The 21,983-nt window shown below is 35.4% G+C and overlaps 1 protein-coding gene across 1 annotated transcript in view; it reads left to right on the top strand.

The window, feature by feature from the left end:
- Positions 1-21,983, top strand: part of Klhl7 (kelch like family member 7) — a 56,801-nt gene that overhangs the window by 7,292 nt on the left and 27,526 nt on the right. The window contains exons 2-6 of the mRNA XM_027932744.3: positions 5,224-5,326; positions 6,261-6,354; positions 6,583-6,707; positions 15,279-15,454; positions 18,183-18,357. Of these exons, the coding sequence (XP_027788545.1) occupies positions 5,224-5,326; positions 6,261-6,354; positions 6,583-6,707; positions 15,279-15,454; positions 18,183-18,357 (673 nt within the window). The remainder of the gene's footprint in view (positions 1-5,223; positions 5,327-6,260; positions 6,355-6,582; positions 6,708-15,278; positions 15,455-18,182; positions 18,358-21,983) is intronic.

A 21,983-nucleotide genomic window follows, 5' to 3' on the forward strand; every position in this document is an offset into this window, starting at 1 on the left:
CAAGACACTAAGCAACTCAGTGAGACCCTGTCTCTAAATAAAATACAAAATAGGGATGGGGATGTGGCTCAGTGGTCAAGTGCCCCTGAGTTCAATCACTGGTACAAAAGAAAACCTTGTTTTTGTGATGTCTTTTGCCACCTATTACTTTGGGAAGCAGCATACTATAGTGAACTTTGGAATCAAATAGATTTAGGTTTGAATCCTAGCTCAGTCTTATTAATTGGGTGACATTGGGCAAGCCACAATTTCTCAGCCTAATTGGTATAACAGTCATAATACTCTCCTAACCTATCTAATAATGTTTGAAATAAGTGAGATAAAGAATGTGAAATTATTCAATGCCATACAAATATTGTTGGTATTGTTATTACAGTGAGTCTGATGGGATTTTTGGATTATAAGCAGTAGGTTTTTATTCTTTCTTAAGTAATAACTTCTCAACGATATCTAGAGCTAACAGCCTTAAACAATAGCTAGAGCATGAGCAGGTTTGTCAAGCAAGAACCAATGGTTCTCTCATGCTGGGACAGAAAGAAACCTGGGTATCAAGTTTGCAGTGAAGGAACAGTCTTGACCACTGAGTGATGTAGCCATAAAGATGATTTTTTTTCCCTTTTCCTATTATTCAAGATTCAAATCATGAAAGTAGGTATCTAAATGACTAACTTTAGACCTTTTGCCCAGCCATTATGGTTTAGATATTAGGTGTCCTACAAAACCTCATGTGTGAGACAATACTAGAAAGTTTAGAAGGGAAATGATTGGGTTATGAGAGCATTAATCTAATCAGTGTATTAATCCACTGACTGGGATTAAGTGGATTGTAACTGTAGGCAGACAGAGTGTGACTATAGGAGGTCCGTCCTTGGAGTGTGCCTTCAGAGTATACATTTTGTCCTTGTTGAGCACTCGATCTCTGCTTCTTGGTGCCATGTCCTGAGCCACTTTCCTCCACCACACTTTTCTACCGTGATGTTCTGACATACCTCAGGAAGAGAGTAATGGCATTAGCCACCTATGAACCGAGACCTCCTCTCAAACCATGAGCCCCAAATGAACTGTTCCTCCTTTAAAATTATTCCTGTCACGTCTTTTGGGCACAACAGCAAAAAAGCTGACTAAAACACCAGAGCATGTCTCTGCAAGAAGTAAATGAAGTATCTGATTTTGGGCTCTAGGATTCTCTCACTCAGATAGTTTATTATGAGGAAATTTTTTTAGAAGTAGGGGCTAGGGGTTCTTATAAGAAGAGGGAATTAGACTAGATAAGTCCACAAATAAAGTTCACTATACTCCTTACCCTGTGCAGTAAAACATACATGTTCTTTCTCATTTCTATACTTAAAACGTCACCAATCTAATTCCAAGTTGAGTTCATTTGCTGATATCCATTCCTTCTGTAGCCATTTCAAGATCCTAAAGACTAAAAATAGGTGCTTTATGTGATTGTAGAGAGAAAAGGAAATTAGTTAAAACTTACGTAAATACAAGAGCAAGTAGAAGGAATAGCTGGGCCCAGTAGCACACTGTCTGGCTCACACTATTGTTCCCGTCCAAAATCAGAACCAAAACTTATTTCTGGAGAATGAGGGGTTTCCAAGAAAACACGAGAAAAAATCTCAGCTTTAGGCTTTTCAGATTGTCAGACTAAACTCACCTGGAAGGAATCATCTGTCCCAAGGCTAATAGGGGACTATTGACCATTGATAGAAGAGATTTCATCTATGCATAATGATGTCTCTGGCATATGACACATTCTTTTTCTTGGACAAAATGTTAAAATTTGCCAGGATGAAAGGCTCAGCCACCAGATTCCGTACAGTTTTCTTTCTTTCTCTGTTCATCCTGTGCGTGTAAAGCTTCATTTTAATTTATTTTTTGAACCCTGTGTTCCTGGTAACCAAGTACTTGAATGAGCTCTTAATATCCACAGAAGACTTGAGACCTATTGGTACTTCTTTGAGTCAAACAGAAAGGTAAAACCATTTATGCACATTTTAACTACTTAGATTCCTTATAAATTACTGGCATTAAGGCATGAAGGGATCCCCAACACCAAAAAAAAAAAAAAAATGCAAAAGAATAAAGACATCACAGAACTCATACATAAGCTATTCAAAAATCATTGGTATGCAATCTAAGCATAGAAAAGTGTGCCTAAAATTACCATCATGAAGAACAAGTACAATTTACGCCTATATTGACTCTGTGTCACAATCATACCCTATTCTAGCATTCTCAGAAGGATCCCATCCATGATGCAAAAACTGCAGGTATATTTGAGTGGTTCACTTCGTGATTCACTCTGAACTCCTTTAAGATTGTTGCCTCTTTGTTGTTCTCTTTGAAGACTTAGGAGATATCTCTATTTGCCACATGTTCTTTCCATGCAGATAACAATGTCCAGACTCCTCACTGCCTGTTGGGAAAGCGCCTTTTGACCTCCCATAAGACCCTCTCACTCCTGTCCTGTGGTTGGGGTGGACCTTCTGGCAGAGGGGACAGGCATTTAGCGTAAGGATTCAGAGTTAAGTCATGGAGTTGCTTTACTAGCATTTCTGAACTGATCGGATGAGAGTCCACTGAATTTTCTTCATTTCCAGACATTAAGGTTGGGTTAAATTTTTGCAATGGGTCCATTGGGAGGTGAGCAGAACCCTCAAAAAAGTTGCTCCCACTATTGCTTGGGAGGGGGGAAAAAAAAAAACTGTAGCCCTGAGACTAAAACCTCAAACTTCAACTGGTGAGACAAGTGGAGCCAATCTCTCTGTGTCTTCTATTCTGTCTACTTGTGTGTTTGGTGCCATGCTGTTTTTGTTAACTATGGCTCTATAGTATAGTTTAAGGTCTGGTAGTATTGTGATGCCTCCTGCTTCATTCTTCTTGCTAAGGATTGCTTTGGCTATTCTGGGTCTCTTATTTTTCCAAATGAATTTCATGATTGCTTTTTCTAGTTCTATGAAAAATGTCATTGGGATTTTAATAGGAATTGCATTAAATCTGTATAACAGTTTTGGTAGTATAGCCATTTTGACAATATTAACTCTACCTATCTAAGAGCATGGGAGATCTTTCCTTCTTCTAAGGTCATCTTCAATTTTCTTCTTTAGTGTTCTGTAGTTTTCATTGTAGAGGTCTTTCACCTCTTTTGTTAGATTGATTCCCAAGTGTTTTTTTGTTTGTGTTTGTTTTTTGAGGCGATTGTGAATGGGATAATTTTCCTAATTTCTCTTTCATCACTGATATATAGGAACACGTTTGATTTATGGGTGTTGATTTTATAACCTGCTACTTTGCTAAATTCATTTGAATTCTAAAAGTTTTCTGGTGGATTTTTTTAATCTTCTAAATATAGAATTCCACCTCTTGACTTTTGACTGCAGGGTGACAACAGACTTTGTAGTCTCTACTATCAGGTAACTCTAGGTCACCTTGGCTCATGCCGATTGGTTCTAATTGGATTCTTAACCATATATTCTAACATACTTTATAGTTAGGAGGAACTATCCTTATCTCCCAGAGTTTCATGATTTGGTCACAAACATCTCCTGGGTTCCTACCATAGACATTATTTTGGGGCCTGCATTTTCCCTGCAGTTAACAGGTGGTTTGCTAAGGAATGTGACATATCCTATCCACTTAGGCCAAGCAGGGCTGCAGATAAATTGCCTTTGGAAAAGAAAGCATGTGGGGGGTCAGCACAGTGGGCTGTCCTTTTATAGAATTATTCTCCTGACCTCATGTTCCCACCATTCACACCTATCTGTCCTCTAACAGTACCTCTCTTTCTAGGTCAGTCCCATCTCTTATTGAAACCTTTGGGTCTGTTATAGCATAGTCAATTAAATGTACCATTTGGACACAAATGACCCCTTCCACTTCACCTTCATGCATACAGCTGTAGATTACTTAACTCAGTTGCCATGCAGAGATCTCCATTGCTCCAACTGCCCAAAGTGCCTATAAATTTGACCAATAAGCCTCTCTTTCTCAGTATGCCTTGGAAATGTTTTTTGCTATATTTTGGTTTAGCCTAGTATTTTCTGGAAGTTCCCCTTAGTAGCCATAGATTCCTCCTGTATGAGGTCTCTGTGATCTAATATGATCTGATTTACTTTGGGGCCTGTTTTCTCTCTCATTATAAGCATTAGCATCTTATTTGGATTTTTATTCACAACAAAAAGAAGGAAATAGCAAAGAGTAATATAGTTTCTAAGAAACTATATTAATAATTTTAGTTAAGTACTTAAAATTTGCAAACGCCAAATCTTCTGAGCTACTAAGCCATTTTTAGTTTTATGATAAGTTATTTTTGTTCTAAATATATTTTTGCCTCATTCCTAGTGCCTAGAAGACATGTAGACACCTAGACACATGTAGACACCAAATTTTCTATGAGCCTAACCTATACATTATATCTTTAGCTTCATTAAAAAATTGAAATTTTATTTAACAAAAAGGACATTTTTTCCTTAAAACTCACTTATTTATAACTAACCTTAATTCATAAGTCCATTTTCCCAATGTTTTAATCAAATATTTACTCTGAATATTCCTTCTTTCATCAGGCTAGAGTTGATACTGTTTTGGCCCTTGTCAGAAATCATAATTTAAAACTGGCTGCTCTCCAGCTTCTATCAGAAGTGAGTTTGAGAGAAGAGTTATTTAAGGAAAGATTGCTCAAAGGACATTTGGTTCATCTACTCTGTGTATTCTGCACTGTTTCTGTTTCAAGTTAGAGCTGTGAAGGCTATTTTCTTGGGAAATACCATGTTTGCTCTGGATTTTATCATGAATACATATTTGAGGAAAAAAACATAAAAACAGATTGCTATATTTGAAAAATTGTCAGGGCATTGCTAGTGTGTCATTTAATTTCTCCCAGAAAAGCTCACCAAGAGAAACACTTTGGGTTTGTGTCAGAATAAGAAAAAGAAAAAAATTGCTTCCCTGAAAGATTAGTAGACTTCTTTTTTCTGGTTATGAGGAACATTTTCTTCTCATGGGAACCTCAGCACCAAATTTTGATACCACATTGCAGCAACTCTGTAAATCCTTCCTCAGTATGTCTTACAAACAAATTCTGTGCTGTAAAAAGATTGGATTTAAGTAGAAAATAGAGATAATGCATATGGTAAGCCCATGTTTTATATGCATTACTAAACTAGGCTCAGTGAGCCCCTTTTAATTTTATACTTTTTTTTTTTTTTTTTGGATTAGAAAACATTGTGTGATGTGATCCTCATGGTCCAGGAAAGAAAGATACCTGCTCATCGAGTTGTCCTTGCTGCTGCCAGTCATTTTTTTAACTTAATGTTCACAAGTAAGTATCTAAAGGTAAATCATGCCGTTATTTCTTCTATGAGAATTAGATGGGACCCTAAGAGAAAATATGTCGTTTTTCCTAGTTAGTTTTTAAAGCACTTCAGATTTAGAGCTATAGAGCAGTGAGGAGACTGAAAAGTGGTTATGTGATGATTGAGCAAAGGAAAAATGGCCTTTCAGATGCGTTTGGTGATAAAGATAGGCTTCAACTTGAAGGCCCAGGGTTTTCTTTGTTATTTGTTTGTTTGAAGTACTAGGTATTGAATCCAGGTCCTCATAATGCTTAGCAGGTGCTCTGCACTGAGCTTGCATCCCCACATCCCCAGTTTTCTTCTTAACTTCACGTGGAGAGGCAAATGAGCAGCACTTTTTCAGTGACATTTAATCTAGCAAGTTAAAGAAAAGAAAAATGAGATACAGTATATTGTAAAGAAACTTGAATTTGAAGTTGAGAACTGGGTCCAACTCCTGATTTCTCTATTTAATACTGTTTTATAATCTTAATCAGAAATAATGGTGTTCTAGCTACCTAGGTTCTAGCTCCCAGGGTTTTTAGGAGGAATGAGAGTTTGGCAAGTGATAGATGACTGTAGTTATCATTGTTCATATATGTTTGTTCCAGCTATGTTAGAGCTGTTTTGTTCCTCAGAGTGCTCTTGAGTTACTTGAGGAGTTGGGGGAAAATTAAATCTAATTTTATGTCTGTTCACTTGACTTTAGCAAGTTCTTAGATTAATTTATGGTATACCTCAACTGTTGAAAGTTATTTTGTATTTATTATAGGAACGATGGCTTGCCTGAGGTATTTTCTTCCAGTAGATCTGTCCTGCTATTCTTCTTCTACATATTTAATATGACCCGAATACTGTCTCTTTCTTCAATTAAATTTGTGATGGTACTGGGGCCATTTACATTTCTCCTTTTCATTTTAGCTAACATGCTTGAATCAAAATCCTTTGAAGTAGAACTCAAAGATGCTGAACCTGACATTATTGAACAACTTGTGGAATTCGCTTATACAGCTAGGTGAGTCAAGAAGAATCATTTCTATGTTAAGGGAACAGCATTGAGATCTACCATAGCAAAGCATTGTTGTAACAAATTAGTGTGCTCTAGATTCTTCAGAATGAAAAACTGTAAGCATGGTGGAGTTTGAAGGTCCCATGCCATATGAGGGTACAATTTACAGTAATATTATTTAAATATTTAAAATTTGGGGGAAATTAGTGTTCACCTTAACTTATTTATTTGCAGAATTTCTGTGAACAGCAACAATGTTCAGTCTTTGTTAGATGCAGCAAACCAGTACCAGATTGAACCTGTGAAGAAAATGTGTGTTGATTTTTTGAAAGAACAAGTTGATGCTTCAAATTGTCTTGGTAAGAAATGCCAGATTCCTGTTTTGAAAAAAAAATCTTGATTGTGTATTTTATTAAAGAAGAAGAAGAAAAAAATGATTGCAAGTTCCTTATTTAACCTTTATCCACTAGAATGTTTTCTAGTGATCACATTTTAAGAGGAGCTTAGTAAGATACCTATTAGCCTGGGTATCCACAGCTCAGTTGTGGCTGAGTTGTATCAGCATTTATGGCTTAGTTGTATCAGCATCTCCCAAAATGTAAAATAGTTTTTATAATGAGTTTTCATATATCAAGAACAAGGAATAATGATTGTATCTATGGGTAGTATGGCATATGATAAACATGAATGTTTACTTTTATTTAAGTACTTATGGGTATGCCAAAGTCTGTCACAGATTAAAAATTAGAGGTAAAAATTGACTGTGGCCACATAGCCAATACATGAAGGAGCTAGGATTGGAATTCAAGTAATCTAATTCTTAGCTGCTACACCATGCTGCCCTTCCACAGTGGCAAATATGCTGGTTTATACTAAAACACATAAACATTATAAATTAAGGTGCTAATTGAGGAACTGGCATTCTCCATTAGGAAACGTCAATAAAGGGAGCCTTTTATATTTGATAAGAGAAAATCTGTCAGTTTTCCACTTTGAAATGATCCCAAGAGGCAGTGAATGAAACCATATATTTGTAATTACATTTTCTTACCCTTAATGTAATTCAGAACCTTTAAGGAAAGGGAAGAAGGTAGGAGTGCTAGGAAAACAAGGAAGAAAGAAAACTGAAATCAAGGAAATAGAGCCTCTGGAAATTAGTCAGTGCTAAGATTTTGACCCAGAAAAAAAGATAATGAATGCTGATGTCAAGAATCAACAGCCAGGGTGGAGGCCTCCTGGAGAGATGCCTCAGAATTTTTGCAAGCCTCCTCTGCCCCTCTTTTTTCTAGTCTTCCTTCCTCCTGGGCACTTTGGTACTCCTTCCTTCACAGACCCTTACTGTGAGCACAGAGAGAAAACTTGGAACATAGATGAAAAGTAAGCAGAGTAATTTCAGAGAAGAATAAAAGCCAGGAAAAGTGAATAAAAATGAGATTCAGCCTAGTATCTAGAAAAGGAATTGAACTTGATAGAGCAGAAGGGGAAACAGTTATGCAGGTGAACATACTGATAGAATTTTTTAAAAAGGTAGTCATGGGTCAGCATAGTGAAAAATGCCCTTGTGTTAGGAAATAAATCTATGCAATAGACACACTCTGGGATGAGACTCATTCTTTGCCATAGTTTTGGGGCTTTATTCATCAATAAACCTTAAATTCCTGATGTTTATTTTCCCTTAAATAAATATACATTCTAATACAAAGTATTTAAAGAAGGGAATTGCTTTTAAAATGTTTTGGGAAGATGATGGCTTAGGTATATTTCCCTAAATCCCTAGCACTCTAAAGAAAAATGGCTGAAACACTGGTAATAGATGTGATAGCGCCAAGTAAGGTTTTGAACCTGTAGTGAGTTCATGCTAAACACATCTTAGGCTTTTGGGCTCCTGAGGAGACCATTTAGGTATTCTGCCTCTGGATGCCTTTGGTCGTCATTGTTTTACAAAGCTGGGAGGAAGGATAGCCCAGCACCCAGAAACAGGACTGATCTTCTTCTAAGCCTAGGACAAATACAGCTGAGCCAAGCATAATACCAAGTAACTAGAGGAACTGCTTCTACCTGCCTTCTTTGTGGCTCTGAGTATGGTTGACACTGCCAACCCAATGGAAAACTCCTGACCTAGTTTTTACCATCTATCAATTCCCTGCTTCCCATAAGATCCCAACAATCTGATTTTCACAAGTACTAATGGAACCCATGGCAGCAGATTGAATTGGGCAAAACTCATATAAAGTTTAAGGAAACCCAGTAGTTTTAAAGGATATAAATCAAGCTAAACAGCCAGAATGAGTAGTTCCTACAGGCAAATTTAATGAAGAAATGAAAGGGAATTTAGGATTATATTCAAAGGGAGTTGTTTTCCAGTTTTTGCCATCCAATCAAATTGAAAAGAAGATCAAATAGGAAACTGCCTTATAGTACAAAATAAAAATTCAAAGAAAGCCATTAGTGAAAGGATAGGAAGATGTAGAAACACTAATGTGAAGTAGGAATTTTAGAAGGAACAGATGGAGGAAAAGCAAGAATCAAAGAAAAATCTAGAAAAAACTTATTTGGACTTTAAAAACATTACTTTGACTAAGTTTTATGATGTACCAAGCTGATCATTTATAAATAGCCTCTAAGATAATCCTCCCTTAGATATATCCTAGTGATTTTTTTTTTTTTTTTTTTAATCTTCAAAGATTGAGACCTTACATTTGGGATGATGAAAATATTCTGAAACTTGATAGTAGTGATGGTAACCTGTGGTAGATTTTATGTTATTTGTATTTTACCACAATAAGAAAAAAAAAATTACCAACTTTCAGAGAGAGACAGTATGATGGATTATCAGAAAAGGGCAAAATTATTTCCATCCCTGTACATATATACCCATCCCTTTGCAATATGACTCTGAAGTTTCTCTCATCAAGAGGTAGAGCTTGTTTTCCGTCTGTGTAATCTGGATGTGGCTATATGACTTGCTTCAGGCTGTGAGGCATTAACATATTTGATGTGAGCAAAGTCTTGAAAAATGCTTGTACATTAGAACTTGCCCTTTTCTGCTGGGAACTCTTCTGCCACAAAAAGAAACTATTTGGAACAGAGTTGAGCTCTTCTACCTGATAGTCACAAGACCAACTAGCCTGCTGTTACCAAATATGTGGATGAGATCAGTTTAAACCATTCAGCCTCTGCCAAACAACCAGCTGACAGCAGAGATAAGGCAAGTAGTCCAGATCAGAAGAACCATCATTGACCCCATACAATTACAATAAATAATAGATTTTTTTTTCTAACCCTAAAGTTAGAAGATAATAGCCAGGTGTGGTGGCACACGCCCGTAATCCAAGCAATTGGAGAGGCTTTGGCAGGAGGACTGAGAGTTCAAAGACAGCCTCAGCAACTTAGTGAGGTCTTAAGCAACTCGGGGAGACTCTGTCTCTAAATAAAAATATAAAAAAGGGTAGCTCAGTGGTTAAGTGCCCCTAGGTTAAATCCCTAGTACGAAAAAATAAAATAATAATTGCATAAAGTTTGCAAATGAGAGGGGGAAAAGAAAGAGTTGTGTTCTAAGACATTATTCATTTGGGAGATTATAAAGAAATAGTAAATAATCACCTATGTTTCTGAAAATTTATCAGAGGAACTACTGAAGCCAAGTGAGAGAGGTCTATAGCTCTAATAGGGATATGCTGATTATCTTAGCTGCAAGCAAAATAAACTGATTTTTGCTGGTTTAAAGGGTAAATTTGTTGGAAAGACTAATGGGTAACTCAAAGAATTCCCTAGAAATCACAAAAATAAGTTAAAAAAAATATAAGGATAATACAAACCTAGTGAAACAGCACAAAGTGTTTTACTCAGTGGATCAGAGAACACAGATTGTTTTAGGATTTCCTTGAAGTATTTACAAATATTGATCACCAGAAATAGATTCTGCAGTACCTCAAAGAGAAGAAATACAACTCCCACTCCCTAAGTATAGTGCAGTAAAACTAGAAATTAAACACAAGGGATATCTGTTTTCTTCAACCCCATTCTCAGCACTTGAAAATTTAACTGAAGAATTATTTAGAAAAGTACTTTAAAAGGAGGTATTTAAAATTAATGTAGAGGTGATATAGAAACATATGATAAGGACATAATAAAATCAGGACCTTGGAATGTAACTGAAGTATTTCTTGGAAGAAAATTAATAATCTCAAAATGTTTTCCTGGGCTGGGGTTGTGGCTCAGCGGTAGAGCACTTGCCTGGCATCACATAAAAATAAATAAATAAAATAAAGATATTGTGTCTAACTAAAACTAAAATAAATAAATATGTTTTCCAAAAAAATGCATTAAATTTTGATCGTTCATAATATAAGCGTCCTTCTCAAAGAGATGAAAATAAGATTCTTTAAAATATAAATTAATGATATAGAAAATAAAACTATAGATTGGACTTGATTAGAAAGACAAAAACTAATTTTTTAAAACAATATTAAATAACCTTAATAACTCTGATCAAGAAGAAAGTATCAAAGGACAATATCAAGAATTGGAACTGTAGATAAGAAAGCAAAGTCAGTAACTAAAATTGATTTCAAAAGCAGAAAATCTGAAACTGATAACCTCAAACAGTTGAAAAAGTAAAACACTGTTCTCAATTAATGCTCCATGCCTTGTGATTTTATGGGTTAAATCTTTCAAGCTTCCATGGAATGATGGTCATATTATTTAAAGTGTTCTAAATCATGGAAAGGATAGAAAATGTCCCAGTTCATTTACTCTATTAGGATAAGATCACCATAATGCCAACATCAAACAACAAACCTATGTAAGATGTGCATGTACAAACATACATAAAACTTCAGTTTCATTTAGAAGCATTATTTTTGTTGTTGTTTGTTTGTTTGTTAATTCCTCTTGCCTCAGCCTCATGAATAGATACAGTATTCACATGCCACAGCTCCTGGCTATGAATGTTCTTTAGAAAATCCTTTCTGGCTCTGGTGCAGGATGACTATAAAGTTATGTGTGGGGGGGGACAAGGGAGTATAGGGAACTTTGTACTTTCCCTAGTTTTGCTGTGCACCTAAAACTACTCTAAAAAAATAGTTTATTAATTAAAATAATAGTAATAATGCTTTGTGACTAGATATTTACTTAGAAATGACACTTTTTCTTTAGCGTGAAGAAACCTCTTAATTTACTAACAACCTATAAGAGAAATAAATACCTCAAATCTTAGCAACAGATGCTGATAGTACTTTTGTGATTTCAGTACCTATTCCTGATGTTTAAAACAATAAACTCTTGCCAGGCACCATGGTGCATACCTGTAATCTCAGCAGCTTGGGAGGCTGAGACAGGAGGATCACGAGTTCAAAGCCAGCCTCCGCAAAAGCAAGGCTCTAAGCAACTCACTAAGACCCTGTCTCTAACTAAAATACAAAATAGGCTGGCAGTGTTGCTCAGTGGTTGAGTACCCTTAAGTTCAATCCCCAGTAACCAAAAAATAATAATAAATAAATTCTTAAACTAAAAATAGTTCTTAGTGAAATATCATCTCCCTGGTGGGAGCAGAAGTGTATAGATAAAGCAGACTTTTCATTATGAGCATTCAGCATGCCATGGCATAAGTCAGCCCATTTCTAAAAAGGAAATAGAAAATGCCACCAGATCCAACAAGTTGGTTAGCAGATATCAGTGATAAGAACTTTTAAGGTGTAAATATGAAAGCATCAAAACTCATTATCTGAAGACAACATGAGCTTGAAATATGAAAGAAAAATCATTGGGAGGTCTGCCACAAAAAAGGACATACAAAAAATAAATAAATAAATAACCAGTGGTTTTATACAGAAGAGGAGTTGTTAAACTTTTTCTGTAAAGGGCCAGAAAATAAATAATAAATATTTTAGGCTTTATGAGCCATATGTTGTTCCCATCCTCCTCTTTCACCTTCATTCTACTCTTCTTCCCTTCTTCCTATATATTTTTTTCAATAGCCATTTAAGAATGATGCTTAATTTTGCTTTTTTTTTTTCATTCTTATGTGCTGACCATAGGATAAAAACCAAGCTCTTGTGTCTAGATTTGGTCCATGGACAATACTTTGCAGAGTCCTGATATGGAACATAAGTATCCAATTAACAGGGAAACTCCCTGCTAAATGAAGATTAAGATAGCTAGGGAAAGGCTGAAGAGGAAATACATAAGGCCTATTTGAATAAAATTGTGTATTTACATAAGAGATCATAAAATTTAAATAAACATTATGAATATATTTGTCAGAATGTAATTTGATATATGTCATGTTCTTAAGTGGAATTTCTCCATGTTACAGAAGTCCATCATCCCCAAAGTAATTCACAAGTTCTGAACCATCCTAATTGATTATATCAGGATTTTTAAAAAGTAGAGTATGTTAATTTATTTTTAAATTGATTTGCAAGAAAATATTTAACAATAACCAAGAAAAGTGTGAAAAACAATGAAGGAGGCTTTTCCTACAAAATATTAAATTAGCCAAACATAGACAGTAATATTGGTACAAAGCGTAGACAAAGGAACAAAGAAGGATTCAGATTTATGAAATTTAGTCATATCTTCCTGAAGTCATGCTTTATCTTTAATGCAATTTGATTTTTCTTTTTTAAAATTTTGATTGGTTATATATGACAAGAGAATGTATTATAATTCATATTACACATACAGAGCACAATTTTTCATATCTCTGGTTGTACACAAAGTAGAGTCACATCCTTCATGTCCTCTTACATGTTCTTAAGGTAATGATGACCATTGCTTTCCACCATCTTTCCTACCCTGATGTCCCCTTCCTTCTCCTTCCTCCCCTTTTCTCCTTTGCCCTATCCCCATCCCCCCACCCCCAGCATATTATGGATCAACATCCTTAAATCAGAGAAATGATTTGGCATTTGGTTTTTGGGGATTGACTAATTTAACGTAGCATTATATTCTCCAGCTTCATCCATTTACCTACAAATGCCATGATTTTATTCTCTTTTAATGCTGAATAATATTCCATTCCTTATATACCACAGTTTCTTTATTCATTCATCTACTGAAGGGCATCTAGGTTGGTTCCACAGTTTAGCTATTGTGAATTGTGCTGCTATAAACATTAATGTGACTGTGTCCTTGTAGTATACTGTTTTTAAGTCCTTTGGGTGTAGACTGAGGAGTGGGATAGCTGGATCAAATGGTGGTTCTGTTCCCAGTTTTCCAAGGATTCTCTATACTGCTTTCCATATTGGCTGCACCAATATGCAGTCCCACCAGTAATATATGAGTGTGCCTTTTCCCCCACATTCTTGCCAACACTTATTGTTGTTTGTATTCTTAATAGCTGCCATTCTGAGTGGAGTGAGATGAAATCTTAGAGTAGTTTTGATTTGCATTTCTCTAATTGCTAGAGATGTTGAACATTTTTTCATATATTTGTTGATTGATTGTATATCCTCTTCTGAGAAATGTCTGTTCAGTTCCTTGGCCCATTTATTGATGGGGTTATTTGGGTTTTTTTGTTTGTTTGTTTTGTTTTTGGTGTTAAGATTTTTGAGTTCTTTATATATTCTAGAGATTGGTGCTCTGTTGTGTATCTGGTAAGAATTTGTTCCCAATTAGTAGGTGCTCTATTCACCTCACTGATTATTTCTTTTGCTGAGAAGAAGCTTTTTAGTTTGAATCTATCCTGTTTATTGATTCCTGATATTAATTTTTGTGCTATAGGAATCTTATTGAAGAAGTTGGGGCCTAATCCCACATGATGAAGATTAGGGCCTCCTTTTTCTTCTAATAGATGCAGTGCCTCTGGTTTAATTCCTATGTCCTTGATACACTTTGAGTTGAGTTTTGTACATGGTGAGAGATAGGGGTTTAATTTCATTTTGTTGCATATGGATTTCCAATTTTCCCATTATTTGTTGAAGAGGCTATATTTTCACCAATGTACATTTTTGGCACCTTTGTCAAATATAAATTAACAGTAATTATGTAGGGTAGTTTCTGTGTCCTCTATTCTGTACCATTGGTCTACAGTCTATTTTGGTGCCAATGCCATGCTGTTTTTGTTACTATTGCTCTGTAGTATAGTTTAAGGTTTGGTATAGGGATGTAACCTGCTTCACTCTTCTTGATAAGGGTTGCTTTAGCTGTTCTGGGTCTCTTATTTTTCATGACTGTTTTTTCTATTTGAGGAATGTCATTGGGATTTTGATTGGAATTGCATAAAATCTGTATAGTGCTTTTAGTAGTATGGTCATTTTGACAATATTAATTCTGCCTATCCAAGAACAGGGTAGATCTTTGCATTTTCTAAGATCTTCTTTAATTTCTTTTTTAGCATTCTGTAGTTTTCATTGTAGAGGTCTTTCACCTCTTTCATTAAGTTGATTCCCAAATATTTTATTTTTTTGATGCTATTATAAATGGGGTAGTTTTCCTCATTTCCCTTTCAGAGGATTTTTCACTGATGTACAGAAATGCCTTTGATCTATAGGCGTTGATTTTGTATCCTGCTACTTTGCTGAATTCATTTACTAGTTATAGAAGTTTTCTGGTGGCACTGTTTGGGTCTTCAAGGTATAGAATCATCATCTACAAACAGTGCTAATTTGAGTTCTTTTTTTCCCTATCTGTATCCCTTTCATTTCTTTCATCTGTCTAATTGCTCTGACCAGTGTTTCAAGAACTATGTTAAAAAGAAGTGGTGAAAGAGGGCATCCCTGTCTTGTTCAGTTTTTAGAGGGAGTTCTTTCCATTTTTCTCCATTTAGAATGATGTTGGCCTGGGGCTTAGCATAGCATAGATAGCTTTTAGGATGTTGAGATATGTTCCTGTTATCCCTAGTTTTTCTAGTGTTTTGAACATGAAGGGGTGCTGTATTTTGTCGAATGCTTTGATTTTCTGTTCATATATTTTCTTTCCATGTTTAGGTATAAGTGTGCTTGCAGAGTGTCTGGACTGTCCTGAATTGAAAGCAACAGCAGATGACTTTATTCATCAGCATTTTACTGAAGTTTACAAAACTGATGAATTTCTTCAACTTGATGTCAAACGAGTAACACATCTTCTCAACCAGGACACACTAACTGTGAGAGCAGAGGATCAGGTGACTAAAGTGTCTTCTTAAATTTTTCTTAGTAAAAACTTCTTTATTGATTTCTTATACCTGATGTTTGGATACATAAAGGAAAGAGTCATATTAGGAGAGAATATGTTTGGTTTTTTTTTTTTTTTTTTTACAATAAACACAGTATTCCAAAGTCTATTTCATAGGAAAAGTAAGTCTTGGGTGCTTACAGGGGCCAGCTGTTTGAGAAGCCACTTAGTAGAGATAAAACTACATGATAGCCAGAACAAGATGTCCACATTTGAATCACCAGAAACTTAATATGTTACATTAAATGGCTCAGGGGACTTTGAGGTGTATGATATATTCAGGTGGGTCCCATGTAATCATAAGGGTCCTTAAAAGTAAAAGAGGGGTGCAGTGTAAGAAAGAATTGACTTATCATTGCCAGCTTTGAAGGTGGAGGGGGCCACACACCAAGGAATGCAGGCAGCTATTATGTTCTAAAAAAGACAAGGAAATGGTATCTTATAAAAACCTCCAGATAACCCTGCCAGCATGATTTTACCCCAGGTATGAACCATTTTACACTCTGACCTATAGAATAGTGAGATGAACTATCAGAAGTATAAGCTAATTGCAGGCATTTGGGAGGTGGGTGGGAGAACACTTTGATATTCAGGCTCGCTTAATCCTTATTTTTAGCCCCATATCCTTCTCTGTATTTTAAGAGACTAAATTTGCAGTAATTTGTAAACAGCAGCAGTAGTAAATAGGGTGGTAATATACTGAAAGATCATATGCTTTGAGTTGCTTTTGTTCTATAAACTTTTTTTTTTTTTACTAAGCCTTATTCTTTTGCCCTATTTTCATCATGGCTTAGAGTATCAATTTGCAAGTTGACAGATTAAACTGGAGGATTGACTAGACAAAAAAGAAAAAAGCACAGTTCTTTAATACCAGGTGCAGTAGCCTGAAGTCCCAGTGACCAAGAAGGCCAGTCTGGAGCAACATAGTGAGACTCCCATCTCAGGGAGAAAACAAACAAATAAACAGCTGGGTGTGCAACTCAGACCTGTAATCCCAGCAACTCAGGAGACTGAGGGAAGAGGATTGCAAGTTTAAGGCCAGTCTGGGCAATTTAGCAAAACCCCATCTCAAAATATAATGAAAAGGGGCGGGGATCTAGCTCAGTGGTAAAGCGACCCTGGGTTCAATGCCCATTACTGTAAAAAACAAACAACATAAAACATACTTCAGTTCTGTGATCAAAATTAACTGACATATGCAAAGGAAGAAAAATTACTTTACACTGGAGAAACCTGACAGACACTGCCTACAGTTGGTCAAGGTTAACATCATTGGTGATAAGTCATGTTGATTACATGCACATTTAACATAATGAGGATGGCACATCTCCTCTGGTCATCTTCCCCGTAAAATATAACACCAGACCAACGAGCAAAACATCAGACAAACTCAAATTCAGGGTCATTAGAAAAGACCCAACCAGTGGAATGAGATGGACATCATTACCCTCAAGTACAAATATGAAGACACGAATGGTGTGACAGTACTTTGTGTACAACCAGAGACATGAAAAATTGTGCTGTATATGTGTTCTATGAATTGAAATGCATTCTTGTCATATAACAAATATTGGTTTATCAATATCGTCAAAAACAAGAAAAGTCTGAACAACTGTCACAGTCTAGAAAAGCCTAAGGTGATTTGATGACTAAGTGTAATGTGGCCCTTTATGGGATTGTGACACAGAAAAAGAACAGTTGATAAAAACTAAACAAATCCAAAAAAAAGTACAAACCTTACTTAATGTTATCACTATTGGTTCATTAGTTGTGATAAATGTATCATACTAATATAACATCTTAACATCTACATTCAGAGTATGTGGGAACTCTACACGATCTTGGCAACTTTTCTGTAAATCTAAAACTATTCTAAAATAAAAAGATCTATTTTTTTTAAAAAGACCAATTGACTTAAAAATTAATTAGCTCATAGAAGATCAGATCTTGGGTTATTAACATCACCCCAAAATTAACTAATTTAACAAGCTCAAATGTGTGTGTGTGTATGTATGTGTGTGTGTGTGGTAGATATGTGTGTATATGAAATGATTAATTTGCTTTCAGTGCATTTTAAATAATTTATAAATCCAATACAAAAGAATTTGGACTTGTTTAGTACAGTTAAATGAATGCTATGGCATTATTTTTGAAAAATAATTATTATATAAATATCCTATAAGTCATAAAGTGTGGAACTTTTGTATCTAAGTTTCTAGAAAGCAGATAAGTCTCTCAGTTCATAATATAGGAATATAAAATTGAAGTAAAATCATGGGTGACCTTCTTATCTCCTGAGATGGAAGACCTCGTGGGAACTATATAAGCATATATTGGAACTATCATTAATCAATAGATTTTTTTTAATATGCTGTATCTCATTCCAAAAAGGAAATTTATTTTGTTTTTAAAAAAATTATACATGAAACATCTTCCTTGTGATTACATTATATAGTAATAGTTACTTCTTGAAAACACATCATTGACAAGATTCACTAGATCAGTATGTAAACTATTATGAAGTATAGGCACGATTTTGGGATTAAAAACAAATATTTTAATAAATACTGGGAATAAGTGGTGGTCCTCTTATGAGGTTCTCCCCCTTCAATGTAACCATAGATAATTGGAATGATTCTGCCATCTAAAAACTTCACTATGCTGTTTTTCCCCCTTAGGTTTATGATGCTGCAGTCAGGTGGTTGAAATATGATGAACCTAATCGCCAGCCATTTATGGTTGACATCCTTGCTAAAGTCAGGTTTCCTCTTATATCAAAGAATTTCTTAAGTAAAACAGTACAAGCTGAACCACTTATTCAAGACAATCCTGAATGCCTTAAGATGGTGATAAGTAAGTTGCCTTAATATCCATTTATAACCTGATCATGTGGCCAGTTTCCCATGGGCTTAACCCATTAGAATGGATCAGACTCAATAGCCAAGGGGAAACATTGAAGACTTTGCCCTGCCAGACAGTCAGTCCCTCAGGGTTCTTGATGTCCCCTGGAGAAGACAGCCTCAGCCTTATTTTATAGGGATTTACATGATGGAAGGTAGAAATTACTTAGGCTTTCTTACTTTTTATACAATAGCTTTCATGCACTTTGTTTCTAGTGTTTCCTTCTTTATTTTATTTGGCCAAACAGTATACTTTCATCACATTTTTCTTCCTAAATAGCTTTTCTTTTTTTTCCCTTGGAGCCAATTATTACTGAATGTTTTTCATTTGTTTTTATTTTCTTGTAGGCTGTCTCAAGCCCTTAGTACCCTTTTCAAATGCCACTTAATAAAATTATCTGTACAATTAAACAATCTGTTGCTTTTTTGTTGTTGTTGGAAATATCCCTTTTAGAGCCTTCTACCCATTCCAATATGGGATGTTTGTTCTCTAGGCCTGATGCACAGTCCTTGTGCTGGAGCTTCCTGTCACCATCCTGGGAAATCCTTTACTTCTGTGTGTCCATTATCTGCTGGATCCCAGGTTTACCCCTTTCATAACATATCTTCTAAAAGGAACATATCTTCTAAAAGATTCCTGGTAAACCAGGCAAGGTAGTACATGCCTGTAATCCCAGCAGCTCAGGAGGCTGAGGCAGGAGGATCACGAGTTCAAAGCCAGCCTCAGCAATTTAGCAAGGCCCTAAGCAACTCAGCAAAACACTGTCTCTAAATAGAATATGAAAAAAAGGGCTGGGAATGTGGCTCAGTAATTAAGCACCCTTGGGTTCAATGCCTGGTACTGCCACCTCCAAAAAAAAAAGTTTCCTGATAAAGAACACATGATTGGTAAATACTTGGAGACTTAACAAGTCTCATGTGTATTTTACCATAAAACATTGAATGATAATTAAACTGGACATAAAATTATGTTGAAAATCATTTTAAGTTAGAATAATCTTCAGGCTTCTACTCTTTTAACTTTTGAGAGACAATCATTTTTTCCTATTTGTTTGTTTGTTTATTTATTCCTCTCTCGTAAGTACTATCTTTTTTCTTAGCTATGCTCAGTGGCACACACCTGTTTCCCAACAATTCAGGAGGCTGAGACAGGAGGATCACAAGTTCAAGGCCAACCTCAGTAATTTAAAGGGGCCCTAGGTAAATTAATGAGACCATGTCTCAAAAAATAAAAAGGGCTGGAGGTGAAGTTCAGTGGTGAAGTGCCCCTGGGTTCAATCCCCAGTATGGGGGCAGGAGTGGAAATATAGATATATGTATCTTTTTTCTCTCAACTCTGATGTTTCAAAAGTTTACAATAATATACCTTGATGTATACCTTGTTTTTTAAAGTCATGTTGGGTATTCTCTTTTCAGCCAAAGATGTCTCAATTCTTTATTAATGAATGACACTGTGATTCTTCAGACATTGACTCTTTTTTGTCTCCTATTTCCATCTTTTTCTCTTGGTTCTCTTCAAAGAGATTGCCTTCATTTTTCTATTAAACCTTTTTCAGCTATTTTTAATTTCTATGAGTTTCTACTTATTTCATGACTGCAATATCTTATCACTCTAAAGTAGTCATTATAGTGCCTTTGGAATTTTCTTATGTTGTATTTTCCTATTACCTTTGAATTTTCCTGTGTTTGTTGGAAGCTTTTCTTAAATACTTCATCTGTCAATTATTTAAGAGTAAGTTTTTATAAAACTGATAGATTATGCTGTGCATATCAGAGTGTTTCTCAGTTCTTGGGCTAAACTGTAGGGTAATCAGCGTAGCCAGTAAATTTTTAATTGGTAGCCCCCAAATGTCAATATTTTCTTAGGGAGTTATAAGCTGGGTACAGACATTTAGGAGCCTGGGTTAAGAAGATATTTTTTCACTTAATCCCTGGTTTCAGTTCTGCACTCTTCTCTGTGTTTTTCCCGAAGTTTGGATCATCTGTCAGTATTTCCAAAAACCAGTCCTTGTGTCCTGCAGAAGACCTGTCCAGGTATGGCCAGTACCTGACTACAGCAGGGGAAGGAGACCTGGGAGTTTAACTGTTGTGTAATTCAGCATTCTAGAGTTCCGTTGTTTTTATGTTCACCCACCCGTCTTCTGGCATACTTGGTATCTCCTTTTGGGATTGTTTCCAAGATTCTGCAGGGTAATTTGGCTTGCTTTTCATTTGTGTCTCCTTGCATAATCATTTAGGTATGATATACATCTGGCTGGCTTCATTAATAGTGTTTTGGAATTATAATTTTCATAGTATTGTTAGTTTTGATTGCTTCTTATTTTCTTGATATTTAGAGTGGTTTTTAAGAAAAAAAGTTCTTGAAATGGCAAGTCCAGTATCATGTTGTTTTTATATTAAATCTGAATAGTCTTTCTTTATGATGGCTTTATAGTGAGGTGGTTAGAAAAGTCTTACCTATTCCAAGATTTTTTTTTTAATTACCTAAATTTTCTTTTTGTCCACTGATGGATTTCTTTTCTCCTGTAAGACTTCATCCTACTGACATTTATTTGGTGCCAAGTAATTTGTTTCTAAATGTCTGATAAGATGGTCCAATGTCATTGAATAATTCATCTATCCCACTGATTTAAAAACAAATATGCATAAATCTATACTCATATACACACAATTTCTCTTTCATTCAAGTACCTTTCTTTAGTTATTTTTGTATTTCATTTAAGTTGTCATATGTTTTTGGAGAATTTATAATTTTCTTAGTTTCTGCTTTTATTTTAGACATTTTTATTGTTGCAACTGTGAATAGTGTCCTTTTTCTTTTATTTATTATCAACTTGATCTTTTTTTTTTTTTTTTTTTTGGTGTTTTTTTCCTTTTGTTTTCAGTTCTTTCATTTTTTTAAATACCTTAAATATATTTTATGTTTTGTGTTTGGTAATACCAGTATCTGAAGTGTCTGAAGATCAAATGCTGCTGTTTTTTTCTGTTGACTTCTTCCTGGTGGTTTAATTCTTTGTGTGTTTTGTAATTTGGGATTGTGTGTTTAACATTTGATTGATCTTAATCTCTAGGAATATTGGGGGACTTGGTTTGTCCCTGGAGGTCTTCTCTTTCCTTAAAAGGAGAATAGTTTTGCTTTTGCCAGGTTCCCTAGCAAAGTTTGAATTTTCCTTGCCTGTTGGTTTCCTAGATTGGCAGGTAGGGTAAATTCAAACTTGAAACCTACCTACAAGCAGGACTGTCATTGTAAATTCTCAAAGGAGAGAGACTGCCTCCACCTGGACCTGAAATTGAAACAGGCATATTACTGTTTCTCACTTTGCCCTCAGACAGATGTTTCTTAGCCTGTTTTTCACTGAAAGTATAACTACTGGTTCAAGCGATCCAACTTTAAACAGATATCTCAGTTCCAACTCCTTATCTTGAGCAGGTTCAAGACTTTATCTTTTCTCCCTCATAAAGCCAATAAAAACAATTTCTAGTTTACAGTATTACCAAAAGATTTCAGAACATCTCTAAGAGTCTCTTAATGGTTACTATTCTGGTGTTTAGCTTTTTCTTAATTTTGGCCCTCTATGT

This window comes from Marmota flaviventris, chromosome 1 (assembly GCF_047511675.1).
Source record: "Marmota flaviventris isolate mMarFla1 chromosome 1, mMarFla1.hap1, whole genome shotgun sequence".
NCBI classification, from domain to species: domain Eukaryota; kingdom Metazoa; phylum Chordata; class Mammalia; order Rodentia; family Sciuridae; genus Marmota; species Marmota flaviventris.